This window comes from Haematobia irritans, chromosome 1 (assembly GCF_050003625.1).
Source record: "Haematobia irritans isolate KBUSLIRL chromosome 1, ASM5000362v1, whole genome shotgun sequence".
Classification (NCBI taxonomy): domain Eukaryota; kingdom Metazoa; phylum Arthropoda; class Insecta; order Diptera; family Muscidae; genus Haematobia; species Haematobia irritans.
In genome coordinates, this window is record NC_134397.1 from 109,122,462 (window position 1) to 109,142,949 (window position 20,488).

The window sequence follows — 20,488 nt, forward strand, 5'->3', positions numbered from 1 at the left end:
CCTTTTATGTATAATTTTGTACCGAATGTTTTCTTGCCATTTTAATGATGTCATAAATGTACCATAATCTTGTCATAGTCAAAGTGTAGTCAAATCTTTAGAATATATAGTTTCTCAACACAAAACTATTGGCTGTCGCAACTCTCTCAACCAGGTGGCTGAGCAGTTCAATATTGATTTAATATCGAAATTCTATAGTTGCCCTCATCTAAATTTAACGATGGGCGACAACGCTTTCTCAAGACTGTGATCCAGCAAAATGAAAGGTTTCATTTCTTTATATTCAGATTCTTACTAGCCTTCACAAGTTAAATTTTCCGTTTCTAAACCAGGTGAAGAGTGGATAATGCCCTTCGGAGTCATTTTGTATGGTCACAAAATTTTATAGAAATCAAAATAGAATTCGTCGCTACGGTCAAACGGTATCCACAAAAGCTCTTGGGAAATTTATGACACGACAGACATTGTGTTCTCAATTTCACCTGACTAATGCTCTGGAATTATAAAATCCTCTGGTCCATTGTTTATAATGGCTAACACCGCGCTGTTTTAAGCAAAAGATTTGTGATTCATTTCACATGTTGGTCAATCAAAATAGAATTCGGCGCTACAGTCAAACGGTATCCACAAAAGCTCTTGGGAAAATTTTGACACGCCAGACATTGTGTTCTCAATTTCACCTGAATAATGCTCGGAATTATAAAATCTTCTGGTCCATTGTTTATAATGGCTAACACCGCAAAAGATTTGTGATTCATTTCACATGTTGGTATCTCATCTGGGAACCTAAATCTAGAACCTAAATACGAGTATTGAGGCCGTGGTTGGCCAAACTCTTTATCAGATAAATGGCCTTCCTATTTATACAGATAGAAAACTGAATTTATCCTGTATGTGTCTATGTTTCATGTCGCCAAATATCCCCTTTAGTGTTCTTGTAGGCAGCAACATTTTGCAAAACTTTTTCACTTCATGTCTCGAATCACTGAAGCGCAAATACAATGAAATTATTCTTCTTTCACTTTTTTTGGGTTTAAATTAAGCAATCGTAATTGGGAAACGCTATTAATGGAAATGAAGGAATTTAAATTAATTAAATTAAATTCATTAGTTTCTGGTAATTGCACAATGAAATTCTACATTGAATTTGAGAACAATTTTGATATTTAAGGAAAATATCATGTGCTATATTAAACATATCGAATATGTAGTCAGCAAAAAGCTCTGGTATTTTCATTGGAAGATCTTCCAATGAGCATAATGTCAATAATATGACCTACAAATATACAACCATATTCTATTTACCATGGTAATCGACAGTCTTAGCAAAAGATTCCTGATATGTCATATCGGGTGAACATTGAACTGGGAAATTTTAGACAGGCTTTGGTCGTGTTCGCAGTCTAAGTATTTGCTGATACGAAGTATTAGGAGTTTCATACGACAACTATCTGATGTTTGATTTATAGGCAGCTCTTTATATTTGCTTCTGAGTTTATTAAAAAAAAGTGATGGGCAATAGTGGGTTTATACTATATATCTGGGAATAATTATAACCGATACTGATGATAAATACCATAATGGAGGTATCACTAAATTAAACAACTCCTGAAATAGTTAGGGGAATAAAGGGTCGAAATCTAGTGAAAGAATCCAAAATATTGAAAAGCAAAACCAAGCTAAAAGGCTTTTAAGATACTCCATCTTACATCTTAAACAATTAAAAGTTTGACTCGAAATAACACAGGAGTAGCTGCACTTGTATTATCCAATTCGGTAACCCGTATACTTCTATGATAACCATGTTTAATTAACCGTCTAGGCTGTATATATATATATATATATATATATATATATATATATATATATATATATATATATATATATATATATATATATATATATATATATATATATATATATATATATATATATATATATATATATATATATATATATATATATATATATATATATATATATATATATATATATATATATATATATATATATATATATATATATAAAGGGTGATTTGTTAAGAGCTTGATAACTTTTTTTTAAAAAAAAACGCATAAAATTTGCAAAATCTCATCGGTTCTTTATTTGAAACGTTAGATTGGTCCATGACATTTACTTTTTGAAGATAATTTCATTTAAATGTTGACCGCGGCTGCGTCTTAGGTGGTCCATTCGGAAAGTCCAATTTTGGGCAACTTTTTCGAGCATTTCGGCCGGAATAGCCCGAATTTCTTCGGAAATGTTGTCTTTCAAAGCTGGAATAGTTGCTGGCTTATTTCTGTAGACTTTAGACTTGACGTAGCCCCACAAAAAATAGTCTAAAGGCGTCAAATCGCATGATCTTGGTGGCCAACTTACCGGTCCATTTCTTGAGATGAATTGTTCTCCGAAGTTTTCCCTCAAAATGGCCATAGAATCGCGAGCTGTGTGGCATGTAGCGCCATCTTGTTGAAACCACATGTCAACCAAGTTCAGTTCTTCCATTTTTGGCAACAAAAAGTTTGTTAGCATCGAACGATAGCGATCGCCATTCACCGTAACGTTGCGTCCAACAGCATCTTTGAAAAAATACGGTCCAATGATTCCACCAGCGTACAAACCACACCAAACAGTGCATTTTTCGGGATGCATGGGCAGTTCTTGAACGGCTTCTGGTTGCTCTTCACTCCAAATGCGGCAATTTTGCTTATTTACGTAGCCATTCAACCAGAAATGAGCCTCATCGCTGAACAAAATTTGTCGATAAAAAAGCGGATTTTCTGCCACTGATTTTGGTAATAAAATTCAATGATTTGCAAGCGTTGCTCGTTAGTAAGTCTATTCATGATGAAATGTCAAAGCATACTGAGCATCTTTCTCTTTGACACCATGTCTGAAATCCCACGTGATCTGTCAAATACTAATGCATGAAAATCCTAACCTCAAAAGAATCACCTTTTATATATATATATATATATATATATATATATATATATATATATATATATATATATATATATATATATATATATATATATATATATATATATATATATATATTATATATATATATATATATATATATATATATATATATATATATATATATATATATATATATATATATATATATATATATATATATATATATATATATATATATATATATATATATATATATCTGTCAGCCTCTCCAGAGTCTTATGTACCTACGACTTCTGCCTGTCTGTCGTCATGCCCCAAAAATCTGGGTAAGTGGTTGTGATGAAACAGTGCCTTCCAATAGCATTTATGGCCTAGTCCAAGCAATACCGTATGCTTACCATCATTGTTTCAGTTTCGGTTACCATACATTAGGTTATCATGAGTATTGCCATGTAGCATATACATTTATTGTTAATTTCTTGCAAACTAACATACATTGTTTGCTTAATTATCGTCATAGCTTACAATCTAGCTTCATTTAATGGTAAGTGCTTATCTCCAAGTTTTTTTTTGGTTATGAGAGCTTTTACCGGCTCAAGTTAATTCACTCAATTGTGTATAGGATTCACTCAATTTATCTTTGGAGAACGAAAATTGCTATACAAATTAAACGCCATGCATTTAAAAAATGTATGGACGTGAGGAATTTTATATCCTTTAGAAAATATGCTGTTTTTTCTAAACAAATTATTACACTACAGAAGAAAGACACCATTTACGGTTAGCCAAACCACAGATTTATAAATTGACGGTTTTTGCGTTTCGATGTTTTATTTTATCTAATTCTTTCCCTCGATCAAAAAAACATATGTTTCAATAGCTCCATCTACAAAAACAATTTAAAGTCATATACAAAAATGTGTAAAGCATCCGCCATTAAAGAATCCAACAAGTAATGGTTCAATTCAATATAATTAACAACAAAATTCCCAATGAAATAATAAACATTATCAATCCAGAATAATAACATTTACAACTATGAATGAAATGGGCTAACCATAATGGGAGATGAATAAGGGCTCCACAAACCATAATTGCCTCTTTACAAAAACAATACCACAAGAAGCTACCAAAAACAAAAAATAAACAAACAATCCGACCCCTTTCTCCCAAAGACCACAAAATAAAGCAAAAATACAAATTCAATATATTTTCGAATTTTCTGTTTTACGAAATCCAGCTGTTACAATGGGTATACAATACAAGAAATGTATTTCAAAATCAATATGGACGGCAAAAAAATAGAGGGGCGGACGCTGACATAATCTCATAATTTGCTGCTGATGTACAAAGTTGATGATCCCAGCAAATTCTATGAATATAAACGAATTTTTTATTTGAAATTCAAAATTCATTTCATTCAAGAGACTACTGTGCTTGCTTTAGAAATGATCGAAATCTGATTGGATGATTTTCTGAATGGAATGGGCAGTGTTGTTTTGGGAAGCTTCATTAGAGAATAGACTTGGTGACAGACAAGTGAATGGGAATATTGGACATGTTGAAAACGGATGTAGGCCTTTAGTTTGTTTCTTATTTTTTTTTCATTGGGACTAGACAGTTGTTTCCATACGAAACTTTTCAAACATCCACATGGATTGTATGGTTAATGATCGCACGGAAAACAAAATCTCGAAACATTCATGGAAATCCAAGTCACCGGGGCAATGAATGTGAAAGAGTGAATTATATCCCCCATTGACCACTCCGCATTTGGTGAATAGCCTACATAAATTCAATCACACCATGTTGAACTTGCATCCGATATTATTAGAAGTTTGGTATTCTTATTTTTTGCTGTGTATATTAGGTAAAGGGTGGTTAAAATTTCAAGGGCCGATGTTGATTTTGAATAAAACACAAACTATTTAGGAAATTATTGTAATTTTATTTTATTATGATATATTGGTATTACTCAATTATGTATGGAACAAAATATCGGCCAAATGGGCGCCGCGACCTCGGTGGCACACCTTCATCCGATGGTCTAAATTTTCGATGACGCTGAAGCATAATGGAGGTTCTATGCCGTTAATGTGCCGAATTATCTCATCCTTTAGCTCTTGAATTGTTACTGGCTTATCGACGTACACCCTTTCTTTCAAATAACCCTAAAGAAAAAAGTCCAACGGTGTCAAATCACATGATCTTGGCGGCCAATTAACATCGCCATTACGTGAGATAAATCGGCCATTGAATTTGTTGCGCAAAAGAGCCATTGTTTCGTTAGCTGTGTGGCAAGTGGCACCGTCCTGCTGAAACCACATATCGTCCACATCCATATCTTCCAATTCGGGCCATAAAAAGTTCGTTATCATCTCACGATAGCAAACAGCATTCACAGTAACTGCCTCATTTTGGAAAAAGACGACCCGATGGTGCCGCCAGCCCATAAACCGCACCAAACAGTCACTCTTTGTGGGTGCATTGGTTTTTCGACAATCACTCTTGGATTCTCATTCGCCCAAATGCGGCAATTCTGTTTATTGACGAATCCACTGAGGTGAAAATGTGCCTCATCACTGAAGATGATTTTCTTCGAAAATTGATCATCCACTGTTGCCCTTTCTTGGAACCATTCTGCCCATTCACGACGTCCATGGTTGAAATTGAGTAAGTCTGAAATAGAGAAATGTCAAATAAAATTCGGAAAAAACTTGGCGTTTAGGTGTGGTTCACATTCAACATCGGCCCTTACAATTTAACCACCCACAGTCTCGATAGTCTCTTTGGGTTATTATCTATACTCATCCATAAAATATAAAGGAGTATCGTCTCCATTGGAATATTATCCATAGTATTTAGTTATATATTATGGAATAATGTTTTATGTATGGGAATCAATAACATTCTAACGGAGACGACACGAAAGTGTGTGCAATTGTTTTAATTATTTATTTTGGAATGATGTTTTATGGATGTGTATCGATAATATAACAGGTTGGCTGATAAGTCCCCGGTCTAACAAAGAAAAACACATTTTTTGTCAAAATTCGTTTTTATTATTCAACATAGTTCCCTTCAAGAGCGATACAACGATTATAACGACCTTCCAATTTTTTGATACCATTTTGATAGTACTCCTTCGATTTTGCCTCAAAATAGGCCTCAGTTTCGGCGATCGCCTCTTCATTGCAGCCAAATTTTTTCCCTGCGAGCATCCTTTTGAGGTCTGAGAACAAGAAAAAGTCGCTGGGGGCCAGATCTGGAGAATACGGTGGGTGGGGAAGCAATTCGAAGCCCAATTCATGAATTTTTCTTCTTCATATGGGCCCGTTTTGCCGCGATTTCGACCTTCAAACGCTCCAATAACGCCATATAATAGTCACTGTTGATGGTTTTTCCCTTCTCAAGGAAAAAATGTTTATCAATTTAGTTTAGCCATTTTATTTCCATTAAGTTAAATTTTTTCGTGAAATAATAAAATTTACTTGTTTCAGTAAAAAATCCTAAAATGAAAGCAGTTAGGAATAGTTCATTAACTAGAATAAGGCATGGAATTTTACTAATACTGTTTTCTTCGGTGGGTATAAGAATTTACTACTGAACAAGAAAATTTTATTCACTAATAGCAAAGCATTCATAAAAATAAACAAAAGCCGAACGAATTTAGCAAAATTTCTTATAAAACGATAACACTGACTTCCTTTATTATAGAAAGCTTATCATACATACGAATAACAATTGGCACAGAAAAATATTTTAGTTCATTCGTACTAAAAAGTTCAACCCTTTCAAAATTTAAGGAAACACACTTGTTAGAATATAGGATATTTTCTTATATTTCTTTTATCTACCTGTAATCGATATGTTTGCTCGTGGGTTGTTTTTTAGTTGGAATCGCGTTGTTATGGCACACGGAGAGATTGTTAAAAAATAATATAGTAAAATAATATAATAAATAACAAATAAAATATTTGCTATTTTAAATTAGTGAGAAAATTTTTCGTTTTTTGATAAAATTATTGAAATAACAAACAATAAGTCTATCAATGTTCGTGATGGTGTATAAAGAAAGAAAATCTTCAATTATCAGGTAACATTCATACAGTGACGCTAACCTTTTGTGAAAAAATTGGTTTATGATTTTTTATATTGTTTGTTTTGGTCACGTTGTTGTTTTTGGTCAAATGTGAGCTCGCGCGGCACCCATTTTGCACAGAGCTTCCGCATATCCAAATATTGATGAATGATATGACCAACACGTTCCTTTGATATCTTTAAGGCCTCTGCTATCTCGATCAACTTCATTTTACGGCCATTCAAAATCTTTTTGTGGATTTTTTGATGTTTTCGTCGATAACCACCTCTTTCGGGCGTCCACTGCGTTCGCCGTCCTCCGTGCTCATTTCATCACGCTTGAATTTTGCATATCAATCATTGTTGATTTCCCTGGGGCAGAGTACGGAAACTCATTATCAAGCCAAGTTTTTGCTTCCACCGTATTTTTTCCCTTCAGAAAACAGTATATTATCAAAACACGAAATTCCTTTTTTTCCATTTTTTTCACAATAACAAAAGTTGCTTCACAAAAGCGCCCTATATCACAAACTAATTGACTTACAGACGTCAAATTTTGACACGACTCATTTGAAGGTTGGTACTATATATATAAAAATAATATGCATTTAACCCAGATATGCCGACCGTACTACATGTAGTACAACTGTTATGTTCAGGTTTCTGCGTTTACAGTGCTTTACATTTTCTAATCTACTTGTTGGTGTGCTACAGAATATAACGGGCCGTCGGCAGATCTGGGTTAATACTAGCGACGCCATCTATGTGTCATCATTGGCCAACGTGTTACCAATGGAGACCATTTTCGTATCGTCTCCTTTGCTATATTATCAATACTCTTTAAGTATATGTTTTAAAAAACAGTTCTTCATTTTTTATTGGCAATTATTGTAGCCAACCTAACCTAACCTAAGTTATATAATTTTTTGCTATTTTTGGTTATTCCTAAGTCCTGAATGTTTTGCCTTCTTTTCAAAATATTGGGGTGTTAATTCATTTACAATTGGGGCGTTATATCATATGTTGAGGCTTTGTTTCATATTTTAAATGAGCATTTTTTCTCTTTGAGGTGTTATTTCGTAGAGCCGCACCGTGGTGCACTAGGTTAGGTTAGGTTAGGTTAGGTTAAGGTGGCAGCCTGATTAAGATTCAGGCTCACTTAGACTATTCAGTCCATTGTGATACCACATTAACTAAAAGTACCTATTACATATGGGCACTTCTAGTTTTAACCGCTGAACCTTCTTGATTATTTTCTTTGTTGAACCAACCAGATTGTTCCAAAAACAGTAGCAGACTGCTTAAGTTAACGTTTTCCAGATCCGCCAGTAATCTGAAGCTATATGCTCCTAAAAGTTGCTTGCGCTTTACACAAAATGCAGGACACTCACACAAGAGGTGTTTAATTGATTCTTTTTCCTCCGCATCATGACAGCTCATACAATAGTCATTATACTTCGCGCCAATAGTTTTTGCAAAATCGCCTATCAGACAGCGACCCGTTATAGCAGATATCAGGAGTGATATCTGACGTCTCGAGAACATTAGCATATCTAGTGTGCGGTTTAAGTTGAAATGGGGCCATATTTGCTTGGTGTCGTTACAACCCTTGCAATTCTCCCATCGAACATTTGCCATCATAACAGCCTTCTCACGCAGCATGAGCTTGCAGGTAGCTAGGGGCATACCAACAAATTCTAGTTCCCCTGGAATATGTAAGGTAGTCCCTAGCCTTGCCAACTCATCCGCTTCGCAGTTCCCCGGTATGTTCCTATGGCCAGGCACCCATATTAGGTGAATATTGTACTGCTCAGCCATCTCATTGAGAGATTTGCGGCAGTCGATGGCCGTTTTCGAGTTGAGGAACACAGAGTCCAAGGATTTTATTGCAGGTTGACTGTCTGAGTATATATTAATGCCCACATTTTTGGAACATTACTTCTCAGCCAATTCGCCACCTCTCTTATTGCTAATATTTCAGCCTGAAAAACACTACAGTGAATAGGTAATCTTTTCGCTATTCGAAGTTCCAGATCATTAGAATATACTCCGAACCCCACTTGTCCATCCAATTTGGAGCCATCAGTGTAGAAATCTATATATTCTTTATTCCCCGGGGTCTGTGTGCACCACGCCTCACTGTTGGGGATTAGAGTCTCAAACTTTTTGTCGAAAAGTGGACTCGCCAAAGTGTAATCCACTACGTTAGGCACATCTGGCATTATTTTGAGGACAGAACTGTGACCGTAACCTTTTTCCGACCACAGCGATAGTTCGCGCAACCGCACAGCCGTTGTTGCAGCTGACTGTTTGGCCAAAATGTCTAAAGGCAATAGATGCAGCACGACATTAAGGGAATTTGTTCCTGTCTTGCTGAATGCGCCTGAAATACACAAACACGCCATACGCTGAACTTTATCTAAACAAGTCGGTTTCTGAAGTGCCGGCCACCAGACTACAACACCATATAGCATTATAGGTCTAACCACTGCCGTGTATAGCCAATGCACAATTTTTGGTTTCAGTCCCCACTTTTTTCCTATTGCCTTTTTGCACGAGTACAAAGCTACAGTTGCCTTTCTCGCCCTTTCTTCAATATTAAGCTTAAAGTTCAGCTTCCTGTCCAAAATAACGCCAAGGTATTTTGCACATTCACCAAAGGGAATTTCAATACCCCCTAAGGAAATAGGCCTAACCTTGGGAGTTTTGCGATCGTTGCAGTACATGACTAATTCTGTCTTTGCAGGATTTACCCCAAGACCATTGTCTTTCGCCCATTTCTCAGTCATCCGGAGGGCCCTCTGAATAATATCTCTGATTGTGGATGGGAATTTTCCCCTGACTGCCAGAGCCACATCATCTGCGTATGCAACCACTTTTATCCTTTCTTTTTCTAGAGTAACCAGAAGGCTATTTATAGCAACATTCCAAAGAAGAGGTGATAGAACTCCTCCTTGGGGAGTGCCTCTGTTCACATACCTTTGTATGTTTGCTTGTCCTAGTGTGGCTGAAATACGTCTCTTCATTAGCAGTTCGTCTAACAGCCTGAGTATACATGGATCAACATTCAGAGTTGTCAGTCCATTTAATATCGAGCTCGGATGGACATTATTGAACGCCCCTTCGATGTCTAGAAACGCCACGATTGTGTATTCTTTGACAGATAGTGAGCTTTCAATAAAGCTGACTAGTTCATGTAGTGCGGTCTCAGTAGACCTGCCCTTCGAGTATGCATGCTGTCCTTTCGAGAACAACCTTGAATCGATGCTAGTTCTAAGATAAATATCTATCATCCTCTCCAGAGTCTTAAGTAGGAATGAGGATAAGCTGATTGGTCGGAAATCCTTCGCCCTCGAGTGAGAGGCTTTTCCCGCTTTAGGTATGAAAACGACTTTTGTTTCCCTCCACTTTCCTGGGATATATGATAAGTTGTTACATCCTTTATATATCACTGACAACCAGGGGATAATTTTGTCAGTTACAGCTTGTAACTCCGCCGGAGTAATTCCGTCAGGTCCGGGGGATTTGAATGGTCCAAAGCTATTTAGCGCCCATCTTATTCTAGTTTCCGATACAATTTCCTCGACAGGAAACGACCGCTGAGCAACTGTGGCACCGCCAGTACATGGTTCAACCGTCTGATTCCCAGGAAAATGTGTGTCCAATAGCACCTCCAGCGTCTCCTCACTGGACGTTGTCCAATTTCCCTCCGATGTTTTAATGAAACCTGGAGCGGAGTGGGTGGATGCTAGAACCTTCCGTAGTCTGGAAGCCTCGGACGTATTCTCAATACTGCTGCAGTAGTCATTCCAAGAGTTATGCTGAGCCTTTCTCAGTTCTCGCTTGTATCCTCTCAGATTCCTCTTGTAAGCGTCCCAGTCCTCAGGGGCTCTGGTGGACTTTGCCTTGTTAAAGAGCTTCCTGCAGGATTTCCTCATATTACTTAATTCCGTAGACCACCATGGTGGTCGATGTTTCCCCCTTGGCTTTCCTCTAGGGCATGCAGCTTTCAGTGAGATGTTGAAGGCCTTAGTAATCCGCTCCACTGCGTGTTCGATATCTTGCACATTTCTCATATTTGTCTCTGTTATTTCCGGTATCATCATATTGAACGATTCCCTATACCTATTCCAGTCAGCTTTCCTAACATTTGGCGAAAATATGGTCTTGGTGATATGAACATCAAATTTAAAACTGATGTAGCGATGATCTGAGAAGCTGTGTTCACTTAAAACATGCCACTCAGATATCATTTCATTCAGTTCTTGCGAGGCCAAGGTGATGTCCAAAACCTCTTGCCTGTTTTTAGTGACAAAGGTTGGGGCATCTCCCTTGTTGCAAACTACCAGATTAGTACGCAAAATAAACTCTATTAGCGACTCTCCCCTTGCATTAGTATCACTGCTTCCCCATATACTATGATGCGCATTCGCATCGCATCCCATAATGAGTTTCGTCTTTGTTTTCAGTGACTCCTCAACTAAGGTCTTAACGGCACATGGAGGCATCTCCCTGTCATGTCCCATATAGACCGAAGATACCCAATATTTGCATTTGGCTATTTCTAAATTGGCAACGACAGTGTCTGCATTGCACATTGAAGGAAGCAGAAACAAGTTAAGCTCGTTTTTAGCAATTATACAGGCTCGAATTACATCATTACCAGTATACTGCAATAGTTTGAACCCCGGAGTACTTAATTCACATATTTTGTTTCTATAAACATATGGTTCTTGAATAAGAACTATGTCTATGTCCCCTTTCATCAGGAGAACTTTTAAGGCAGCACATGCAGCCTTACAATGATGAAGATTTATCTGGAGGATCCGTAGGACCATCGAGATTTTCAACAACCGTCACATCAGCCGCTTCAATCGAGTCATCAAGAATGTCCTCTTCAGAGATATCGGTGACTCTCGCAATAACCATAGGTTCGACTTTGGTGAGTTCTGAGGCAATAGAAGCCTCCTCACGCATACGGTATCTATCCATGTCTTCAACTTTGGTATCTCCCTCGACTTCGCAAGAGGATCCGCTTACTTCTGATTCAGACAGAGGCTTGTCCATTTCTGAATCCTTTAGCTGATCGTTTTTATACACCTTCATTTGGATATAATGAAAGCCATAACATACACGGCCCTGGGACTTTGCCAGATGTGGCAAAGACTGAGTGTTCAATATAAACACTTCATGCCGTCTTGGTCCATCCACTTCATCCAAACGGCCAACCTTCCAATCAGCTGTTGGAAGATCTGGATTGCATCGTTTCAGTCTATTTAAAATAGATTCAGGGTCAGAAGGGTTTGCAGGTATCCAGGCATGTGCTCTAGGTCTAGCCGGTATGTCTTTCTTCTCGACTAACTCTAGAGCAGCTCCTTCCCAAACTTCACCAATTAGTATCAGAGCAGCTTTAAAACATTCTATAGACCTCTGGTCCTCAAATGCGACTAGCTTAAATCGTCCTTGATACCAACCAGCCTCTTGGTGTCGAGGATCTGGGCCGGGAAACTTTTCCAGCACCTGTGAGTAGACGACAGACAGAGCATTCTCAATTTCCCCCCATTTTTGCTTTGGAACCATACCGTCCAATGCTCCTTTATTAATGATAGCCATCACAAGGCTATCTTTAGCAACTGAGGCAAACGATCTTTGATCCCTTTTGGAGGATGGCAGCTCATCCGGCGATCGTTCCCTTTTTCCAGTCTCAAGAATTCCTTGAGCCCATTTTAAGGAATCGCTTTGTTTAGCCGACAGCGTGCTTGGGTCGACTGATCCTAACTTCTTTAGGATAAACAAAGCATTTCTGCGTTCCTTGAATCTCTTTCGTGAGGGATTACCTCCTTTTGATGTCGTTACCTTAGAAAAAGTTCGACTTGTCAGAGTGTCGCCACCTGTCGACCCGTCTACAGGTCGACTAATTGGGCCTAACTCTTGGTCATTGCCCAGATTTATAACTCCAGTCGATACCCGTCCACTGGGCCCTGAAGTTAGCAACCCAGTGGATGACTTGGAATTTCGCTGCATGGTGGCTTAATATCCCACCACACTTGAAATTCGTAGTAGGTACCTATTACGATGAGTTTATCCGCTATTGAAAAACACGTCCGTTCCGTTCGACGGTTGAATAGACACTAGGTATCATACCCCCTTGCATACAAAGGCCCATGGATTCAATCCCAATTTCGACCAAACACCAAAATGTTTTTTCAGTCTCAGTAATGCCGGTAACATTCTGAGTATTTCAAAACTTCTCTAAGTGGTTTCATCATAATGTGAAACGCCGTTCGGAATCGGCTATAAAGAAGAAAGGTGCCTTCATTGAGCTAAACATAAAATCAGGCAACTCTCTTTGATAAGAGTCAAGTTAACCACTTGTGGTATAACAATGGACTGAATAGTCTAAGTGAGCCTGAAAAATAGGGCTTCCACTAAACTTCAAGCAGGAAAACCTTACATAAAAGTCACCAAAATACTGTGAATTTGGCCAATGAGAATGGTATAGAGTAAACCCTGCCATGACAAACTTATGTATTTCAAGAGACGTATGATTCCGCCAGAAAAGCCCATCTTCGCGAGTGGAATTGTAGATTCTTTGGGCAAATGTGCAAAATAGCGTCCTATCCAATATGATGGATAGAACACTTTAAGCTCAATATTGCATAAAGCATTAGGAAAGCCACTGTGATTTTTAACCTATCGGGAAAACCAACGAATTTATGTGTACTATGGAATTATGGTTTCATAGATGAACTCGGCTTTATCACAACAATTTCAAATATACAAAATGTAGTTCTGAAATCTTAAATTTGTTTAATATTTTATTTTTATTATCATCTTTATCACAAGACATAATCATTAAAATCAGACGGTATGCATTTTCATCTGTATTTTCCATGGGTATTTGTATTATTAGTTAATCATAAATTTTATATATGCATATCGTCTGACAAGAGCATAAGCTAACTGTAATTATATCTTAAGTTTAGTTTTATTTAAGTGATTCATTTCCTATTTCCGTCTATAACAACTCACCTTTAATTTTCATTTTGCAAATCAACGCTATAGATTGCATCTCCTTGCTAAATTTTTCATGAGAGAATAGTCTAGATTATATTCTCAACTCGTATTGCAAGTTTTACAAAGTTTTTTTGTAAGTTTATTCCATGTTCCTTTGTCTTTATCAAATATGAATGTGATATAATTGGTATAAGTTTTCCAACGTATTTGTACCATCACTCACAATGAAAAACCTCCACCACTGAGGTACAATTTCAATTTATTAATTGCTCCAATAGATAAAACAATTAATTTAAATTGTTTTATCGGCACAATTTAATTTAATTGATTCTTTAAAATATTTATTTCTGTTGATCGTACTACCAAATACTGAAATACCAAATACGCAAAAATATGGTTGCTAATGATAATCATAATATTTTTGTCTTTATGTGGTAACTCTAGCCGAAATGTGTAATAGTACCAAAAAACAAAAAAAAAATGTAACGAAGCTTTCACACATGGCGCCCGATCCCGGGAGTTCAAAAACATGATAATGTATTTCTACCCTATTCTTATATAACCTCCTCTTCTCTATCTCTCTCTCTCTCTCTCTCTCTTAATCGTCTTCACAAACGCTTGCTCTTGCTTTCCACAACATATTGTATTATTTTGTTATATATATCACATTTTATACAAATATGATTAATTATTTATTACGCATTTCTATTTCATATTCATTTTATTTTAACCAATGAACTAAAACTAACCTAAATACATGTATTTTTCTTTTTTTTTGTTTTTTTCTTCTCGTTTGTTCTCTTTTTATGTTATTCCCGCCCTCTTTATGTTTCAATTAAAAAACAAACAAAAAACAAATGCGAAACTCTAAAATCTCAATGCAATGTGGCATAACGCATTGCATCGCATTATGATTTGGATATTTATTGTACAAAAATCGTAATACATCAAACAAACAATCGTTGCTATCAATTCATCCAATTTCACGATACTCCGAAATGTAAATCTAACTTTAGCGATACGGCGGCTGCTAGTGGCGAGCTTAAAAATGCTTTAGCTTCGACTGGTGATGGAAATGGGGATGATGGAGATCAATTACGCAATCGTTCGGAATTGAAAGCATCCAAATCAAAATTCGGTCGTAGCAAATCAAGCGATCTGTTAAAAAAAGAATCTGTTGCCTTGCCCTATGACAAGGGAAAGAGCACCCTGACCCGTTTGAATTCGCTCAAACAATGGGGTCGCAATCGTTTCAAATTCATGCAACGCAGTGCGACCGGAGACCAACACAACGTGTCGACTTTGTCAACAATTAATAGTAGCGGTTGCAGCAACGAGTTGAACACGTCCGGTTCAAGTGCTCACAATTCGTCGGGCGAAAAGACAGAAGTATGTTCGGCTTCGGGTAGTGCTAGCGTGTCATCGCAGAAAACTTCATCGACAGCCAAAATGGGCGAGAAATCTGGCACGGATATCGATGAAGATTGCCGTGTCCATGAATTTGTGACACAACGTGCGCACGAAAGTCGGTTTTCGCACGAACGAAAACCCTCGTATTCGTCGTCAGAGAAATCTATGAGTGTCAGTAGTTCGGGTCATTTGAGAGGTAAACTTCACTTGAATTCGGTTTGTGCGAATGTGAAGCTGAGAGATACTTCTTCGTTGAACCGCCAACGGCGTATAAATGGCCTAGGTGGTAGCAAAGATGACCAACCACACTCCAGCAGTGGCAATTGGAGTGCATCCTCAGAGTCGGGGCGGGCCTCTATAGGTAGTGAAATAACCTTGCAGCCCAAATCTAGTGCTTCGAATACTTCGTTGAATGTTTCCAGCTTCCAGAATGGTAACAGTGCCCCACCATCTTCAATGTTGAGTCGTAGACGCTTTTTCAATACTTCAGCATCGAGTAGTGTGACTAGCGAAGGAACAGCTACCCCCGATTTGCAGATGGCAACTGAAGGTGCCTATCCCAATCATTTGGACGATGAAACCAGTTCGGCCTATTCTTGTGACACTGAAGGCTATTACACTTCATTCCACATGGATAGCGGTTTAAGGACTTTGAAGGAGGAGGAAATCAATATGAATAATTTCCAAATCGGAGGTCATCCCCTGAATGCAACGCTATTTGGCCAACATCAACAACAAACAACCTTCAACAGCTCGCCCCAGATGACATCAGCAGCTGAAAATGAATATGAATTGTTTGGCCGGGGTTCGACTTCGACCACCACCAGTTCCGCAGGTACGGTCTGCACAACACTTCTGGCCCATAATTCTGGTACAGAACAATCAAGTCTTAATAACAGTCTGGCCAGTTGTGGTCCCGAGGTACCCGAACGGGTTAGCTCTCTAAGACTCAGCAGTGCTTCGACCAGCACATTGGAGCGTAGTATATCGAGCAGTACTATAGGCAGTACGTTAGAGAGAACGGGCACAATCAAACGCAATGTTAATGCCTCACTGAAGTTGTCATGTAATGAAATTGCTTTGGATACGGTTGCACCATGCACTACCGAGACCCCCGAATCACAAGAGGAAGACTTCAATTTTAATGAGAAAATCAAGATTAGAGGAGCATTGCCTCTCCCTAATAATGCCGAAATGGAAGTTTCCGAATCCTCCGATCTTGAAGGCGTAGAGAGAATAGAACGTATAAAGCAAAAAACAGCCATCAACGTAAAACGCATTCCATCCATGTGTATCATAACGCCATCTACCAGCGACGACGAAAACCATCAAGACTACAATGCTGGTCGTGGCGAAGCAGATAACGACGAGGAGGATGATTTGAATAAAACTCTGACCGAGGAGAGCTTTAAGGATCTGGTAGAAGATGCCGAACTTACTTTCCAACAAGAGGTTGACAAGAACTTGAATCATGTTAAAGCGCCCAGCAGCTTATCCCTTATGGATAGACTTAAAGTAGCACTGCCCTCTGTTAAGAAATCGCCCAGAAAAGCTTTTCCTCCCGCTGAGCTTTCTGTTATTAACGATGACGAGCTATATGACATGGCTGGTGAATATGTTTACATATCGGCCGATGTTAGCAATAACAATAAGAAAGCTTTCATTGGCCAACAGCCACAGACAAAAGCTTCTGCTTCCAGTTCCTTAGGTATATACTACTCCAACAGTATGCTGAAGAGACAACCACAGGCCACCGAGTATGTTTCTCTCAATGAATTACCTAAAACAATACAAAAAGCTTATGGCAAAGAAACCTCTGCCTCTCTACCTCCTTCCATTATCCACAATACAATGGAGGGTAGTTTATTACTCGAGAGAGACATGGACTTGGAAAGACAAAGAACTTCGATGTGCGCCGACTCGGCAATAACAAAAAGCAATTCAAGAACACCAACGACTGCAAACTCATCATCCGCCTCGTCGCTGGCATTGGCAGCAGTGCCCATGTATGCTGAAATAAATGAATTGCGTTCCGAAATTGCAGCATCTGCTACAACCACCACTATCAACAGTGCGGCAACATCCTCGCCATCTGCAAATGCTCCTGGCACTCTCAGCTACTTGCAAAATACACCACCATCATCTGGCTCCTCATCGCCGCATGTCTCACCCCATAAGGGAGCGAGAGTACGTTTGAATGCACAAGGCAAACCAATATACGATTCCGATAGTTTGAAACGACGTAAAGGCGCGCACACAACATTCGCACCGGGTCCGTATGTTAAGCCACAATACGATACCGATACAAGCGATTGCCACCATTTGCCAGACGAAAGCGAAAGTGTCGATACCATCACACTACGCAACCCAACAACAAATGTGCCGACTACGACGACCTCGTCGCATTCTTCCACAGCAACGACAGTGAAAAGTGAAAGTGTAATTAATCCGGTGGCCAAATTACTGCTGCTCAACAAGAGCAATGCAAATCCCCGTAAAATCGCCAATGTACGACCCATAATCAATCACAAATCGCCATTAACGCGACCACTGCCTTTAACTCCCGTCGAACAGAACACTGCCACCAATAACGCGGAAATGTCGGGTTCATATCTGGCCGCTACCTCCAACTACGCCTCCATCTACAGTGATGCCAAACAGTTGACGGCCAATCAGATCAATCCCTATTTCCATCAACAGTCAATGATGCATTCACCATCTACTAAATCGACGGCTTCAAGTACAGGCTCGACCATATCATCATCGACCACAGCCTCATCATCATCTGCAACGGCCTCCATTGCAGCTACCACACATAGTGGCGGCTCGGTTTCATCCAAAAATGATGACGAAGGTAAGCTTTCCTCAACCATATCAATATCAACACCACCACTACTACTACTACTTTCATCAACACCACCCCTACCACCACCACCAACAACAACACCAATAAGTATTAAAGAACCAAACCATGTAAATAACAACATTAATAAGCAAGCAATAATTAACCGGAAACACATATTGCCAGGCTCACAGCAACAACTACTAACCTCTAGCATCATAAGTCCAGAGGAGCTTAATCCTCTTCCATCTCATCTAGGCACATTTAAATGTTCTAGGGTTCAGTCACAAAATGCTCACAGACAGGAAAACGAAAGTTGTCCTGGTGTGTGGGCAAAAGGTGAGTCAGAAAAATCCACGAGCACTTTTCAGCCCCAAATTAAGGTAAACGAAAATGTATCCCCCACCAATGAAACGTTAGAAATCCTACTCCCACCACCAGCACCACCCCTATTACCAGCACGTACAAATCAAGACCAAATAAATGTTGAAAAGAATGCATTTCCGTTCCAAACAAAGGGACGGAATACCGAATCCGCTTTTACAACTAATACAGAAAACGTCAGTAGTGCCAACGACAAAAACAAAGAAAAATCAATTTCACAAACCGATGACCCAAAAACGAATACAAACGACACAAACCCCACACCGGTGGATACGATGAATGCAACTACTACGCAGTTAGAATCATCTTCCCATCCCCCCAATGGATTTTCCCAAAGTGTTGTGCCCCATTCCCCCATCAACCCCTCCAACGACACCCCGTCTCATTCCCAAGGCAAGCATATGCCTCTAAAACGAAATAATAGCTATAGATTGGCAAACGATGAAATGAAACTGGAAATGAACAAAGAAAAACATGTGAATGTTTCCATGGTAGGTGATATCGGCCAGCCCTTTCCCCATCATTTCAAGTCACTGCCACGTACAAAAATCAAGAGTATCTTACAAAATGTTCTCGATGATAGTCAAAAATCAACGTCGAATCATTCTATAAGTGCTCAAAACGGACCCCCGAATTCTTCATCTACTCCCGAGAATTCGGCAAATCCTCGAAAGATTGCAAAATCATTTGAACGTTTAATAGATGAATTTTCTCTATCCACAATTTCGGTAGACTCATCATATTTGCGTAATAAATCTTTGGAGAATTTCGATGATTCTCCTACGATTCTATCCGATTGTAGCATTAAATCGCCATTGAAGTCCGATAACACCAATGGAATTGTCGATGATGATGACGATGACTCGGACTCAGATTTGGAGAGCTTAATTTCTCCCTCTATGCCCCAAGTTAAATTTCATAAATCCTTTATTGATGCTGTACTCATGAAACCTCTTAAGATCATCTTGCCTCATGATGATAATCGAAGACAAAGGATTTTACAGAAATTTGAAGTAACTGAAATTTGGTAGACTTCGACGTAAGGGCGTAAGGAGAGTATACAATTTTGTTAAAAGCCATTTGAATCTACCTAAATACACTCAAAAAGAAAAATTTACTGAGATTTATATTTCTCAAAGAAATTTGTCATTAATGTTGTATGAAGTTCGTATCCTAAGTCTTTTATATTACAAAAATAAAGCATGATTTGAGGTTAGACTGATCAAAATCGGTGAACCTGTTTATCTTTTTACACCGATCGGTTTTCGTTTAAATCCCATTTTCGGTGGACCGGTAGAACCCGTGTTTAAAATCCCTCAACAACCGGCATTCGGTTTTTATATTTTCATTTTGCATTTTATTATTTGTTTAAATTTGTCATTCAAACCGACAAAAAACACGGGTTTTTGAACACTATTTGTGGTGAAACATTTGTATTTTGTCATACCCCAGGAATATCGTATGCTTGGGAATAATTACCATCAGCGTCAATTTTTCAGGAGTACTTTTCTTCTTGTTTCTTACCCCAACTGTAGAGAAGTACTTTCCTCTTTGGACATGTAAAAGTAAACAATATAGAAAACTAATTTTATAGTTTTAATCACGAAATTAATTGATCCAATTAGTTTTTGATTGAAATTTTCCAATCATGAATATAGAATCATGGGAGATGTTGCTACATTCGGAATTGCAAATCGCAATATTTATTTTAAAATTTTACATTTTTGTTCTATTTAATAAGAAGTTCAAATTTAAATTTGATTTCAGTCCAAGATTGTCACGATTTGTTCGTCAAAGACCAATAAATTCTTGCGATTTCGAATATCGGAA

General features: G+C 38.3%; 1 protein-coding gene across 1 annotated transcript in view; it reads left to right on the top strand.

The window, feature by feature from the left end:
• The window catches only part of gukh (NHS actin remodeling regulator GUK-holder), a gene marked incomplete in the record, with an annotated part of 172,588 nt that overhangs the window by 136,946 nt on the left and 15,154 nt on the right, over positions 1-20,488 (top strand). The window contains 1 exon segment of the mRNA XM_075291400.1: positions 15,039-18,286. Coding sequence (XP_075147515.1) covers positions 15,039-18,286 — 3,248 coding nt within the window.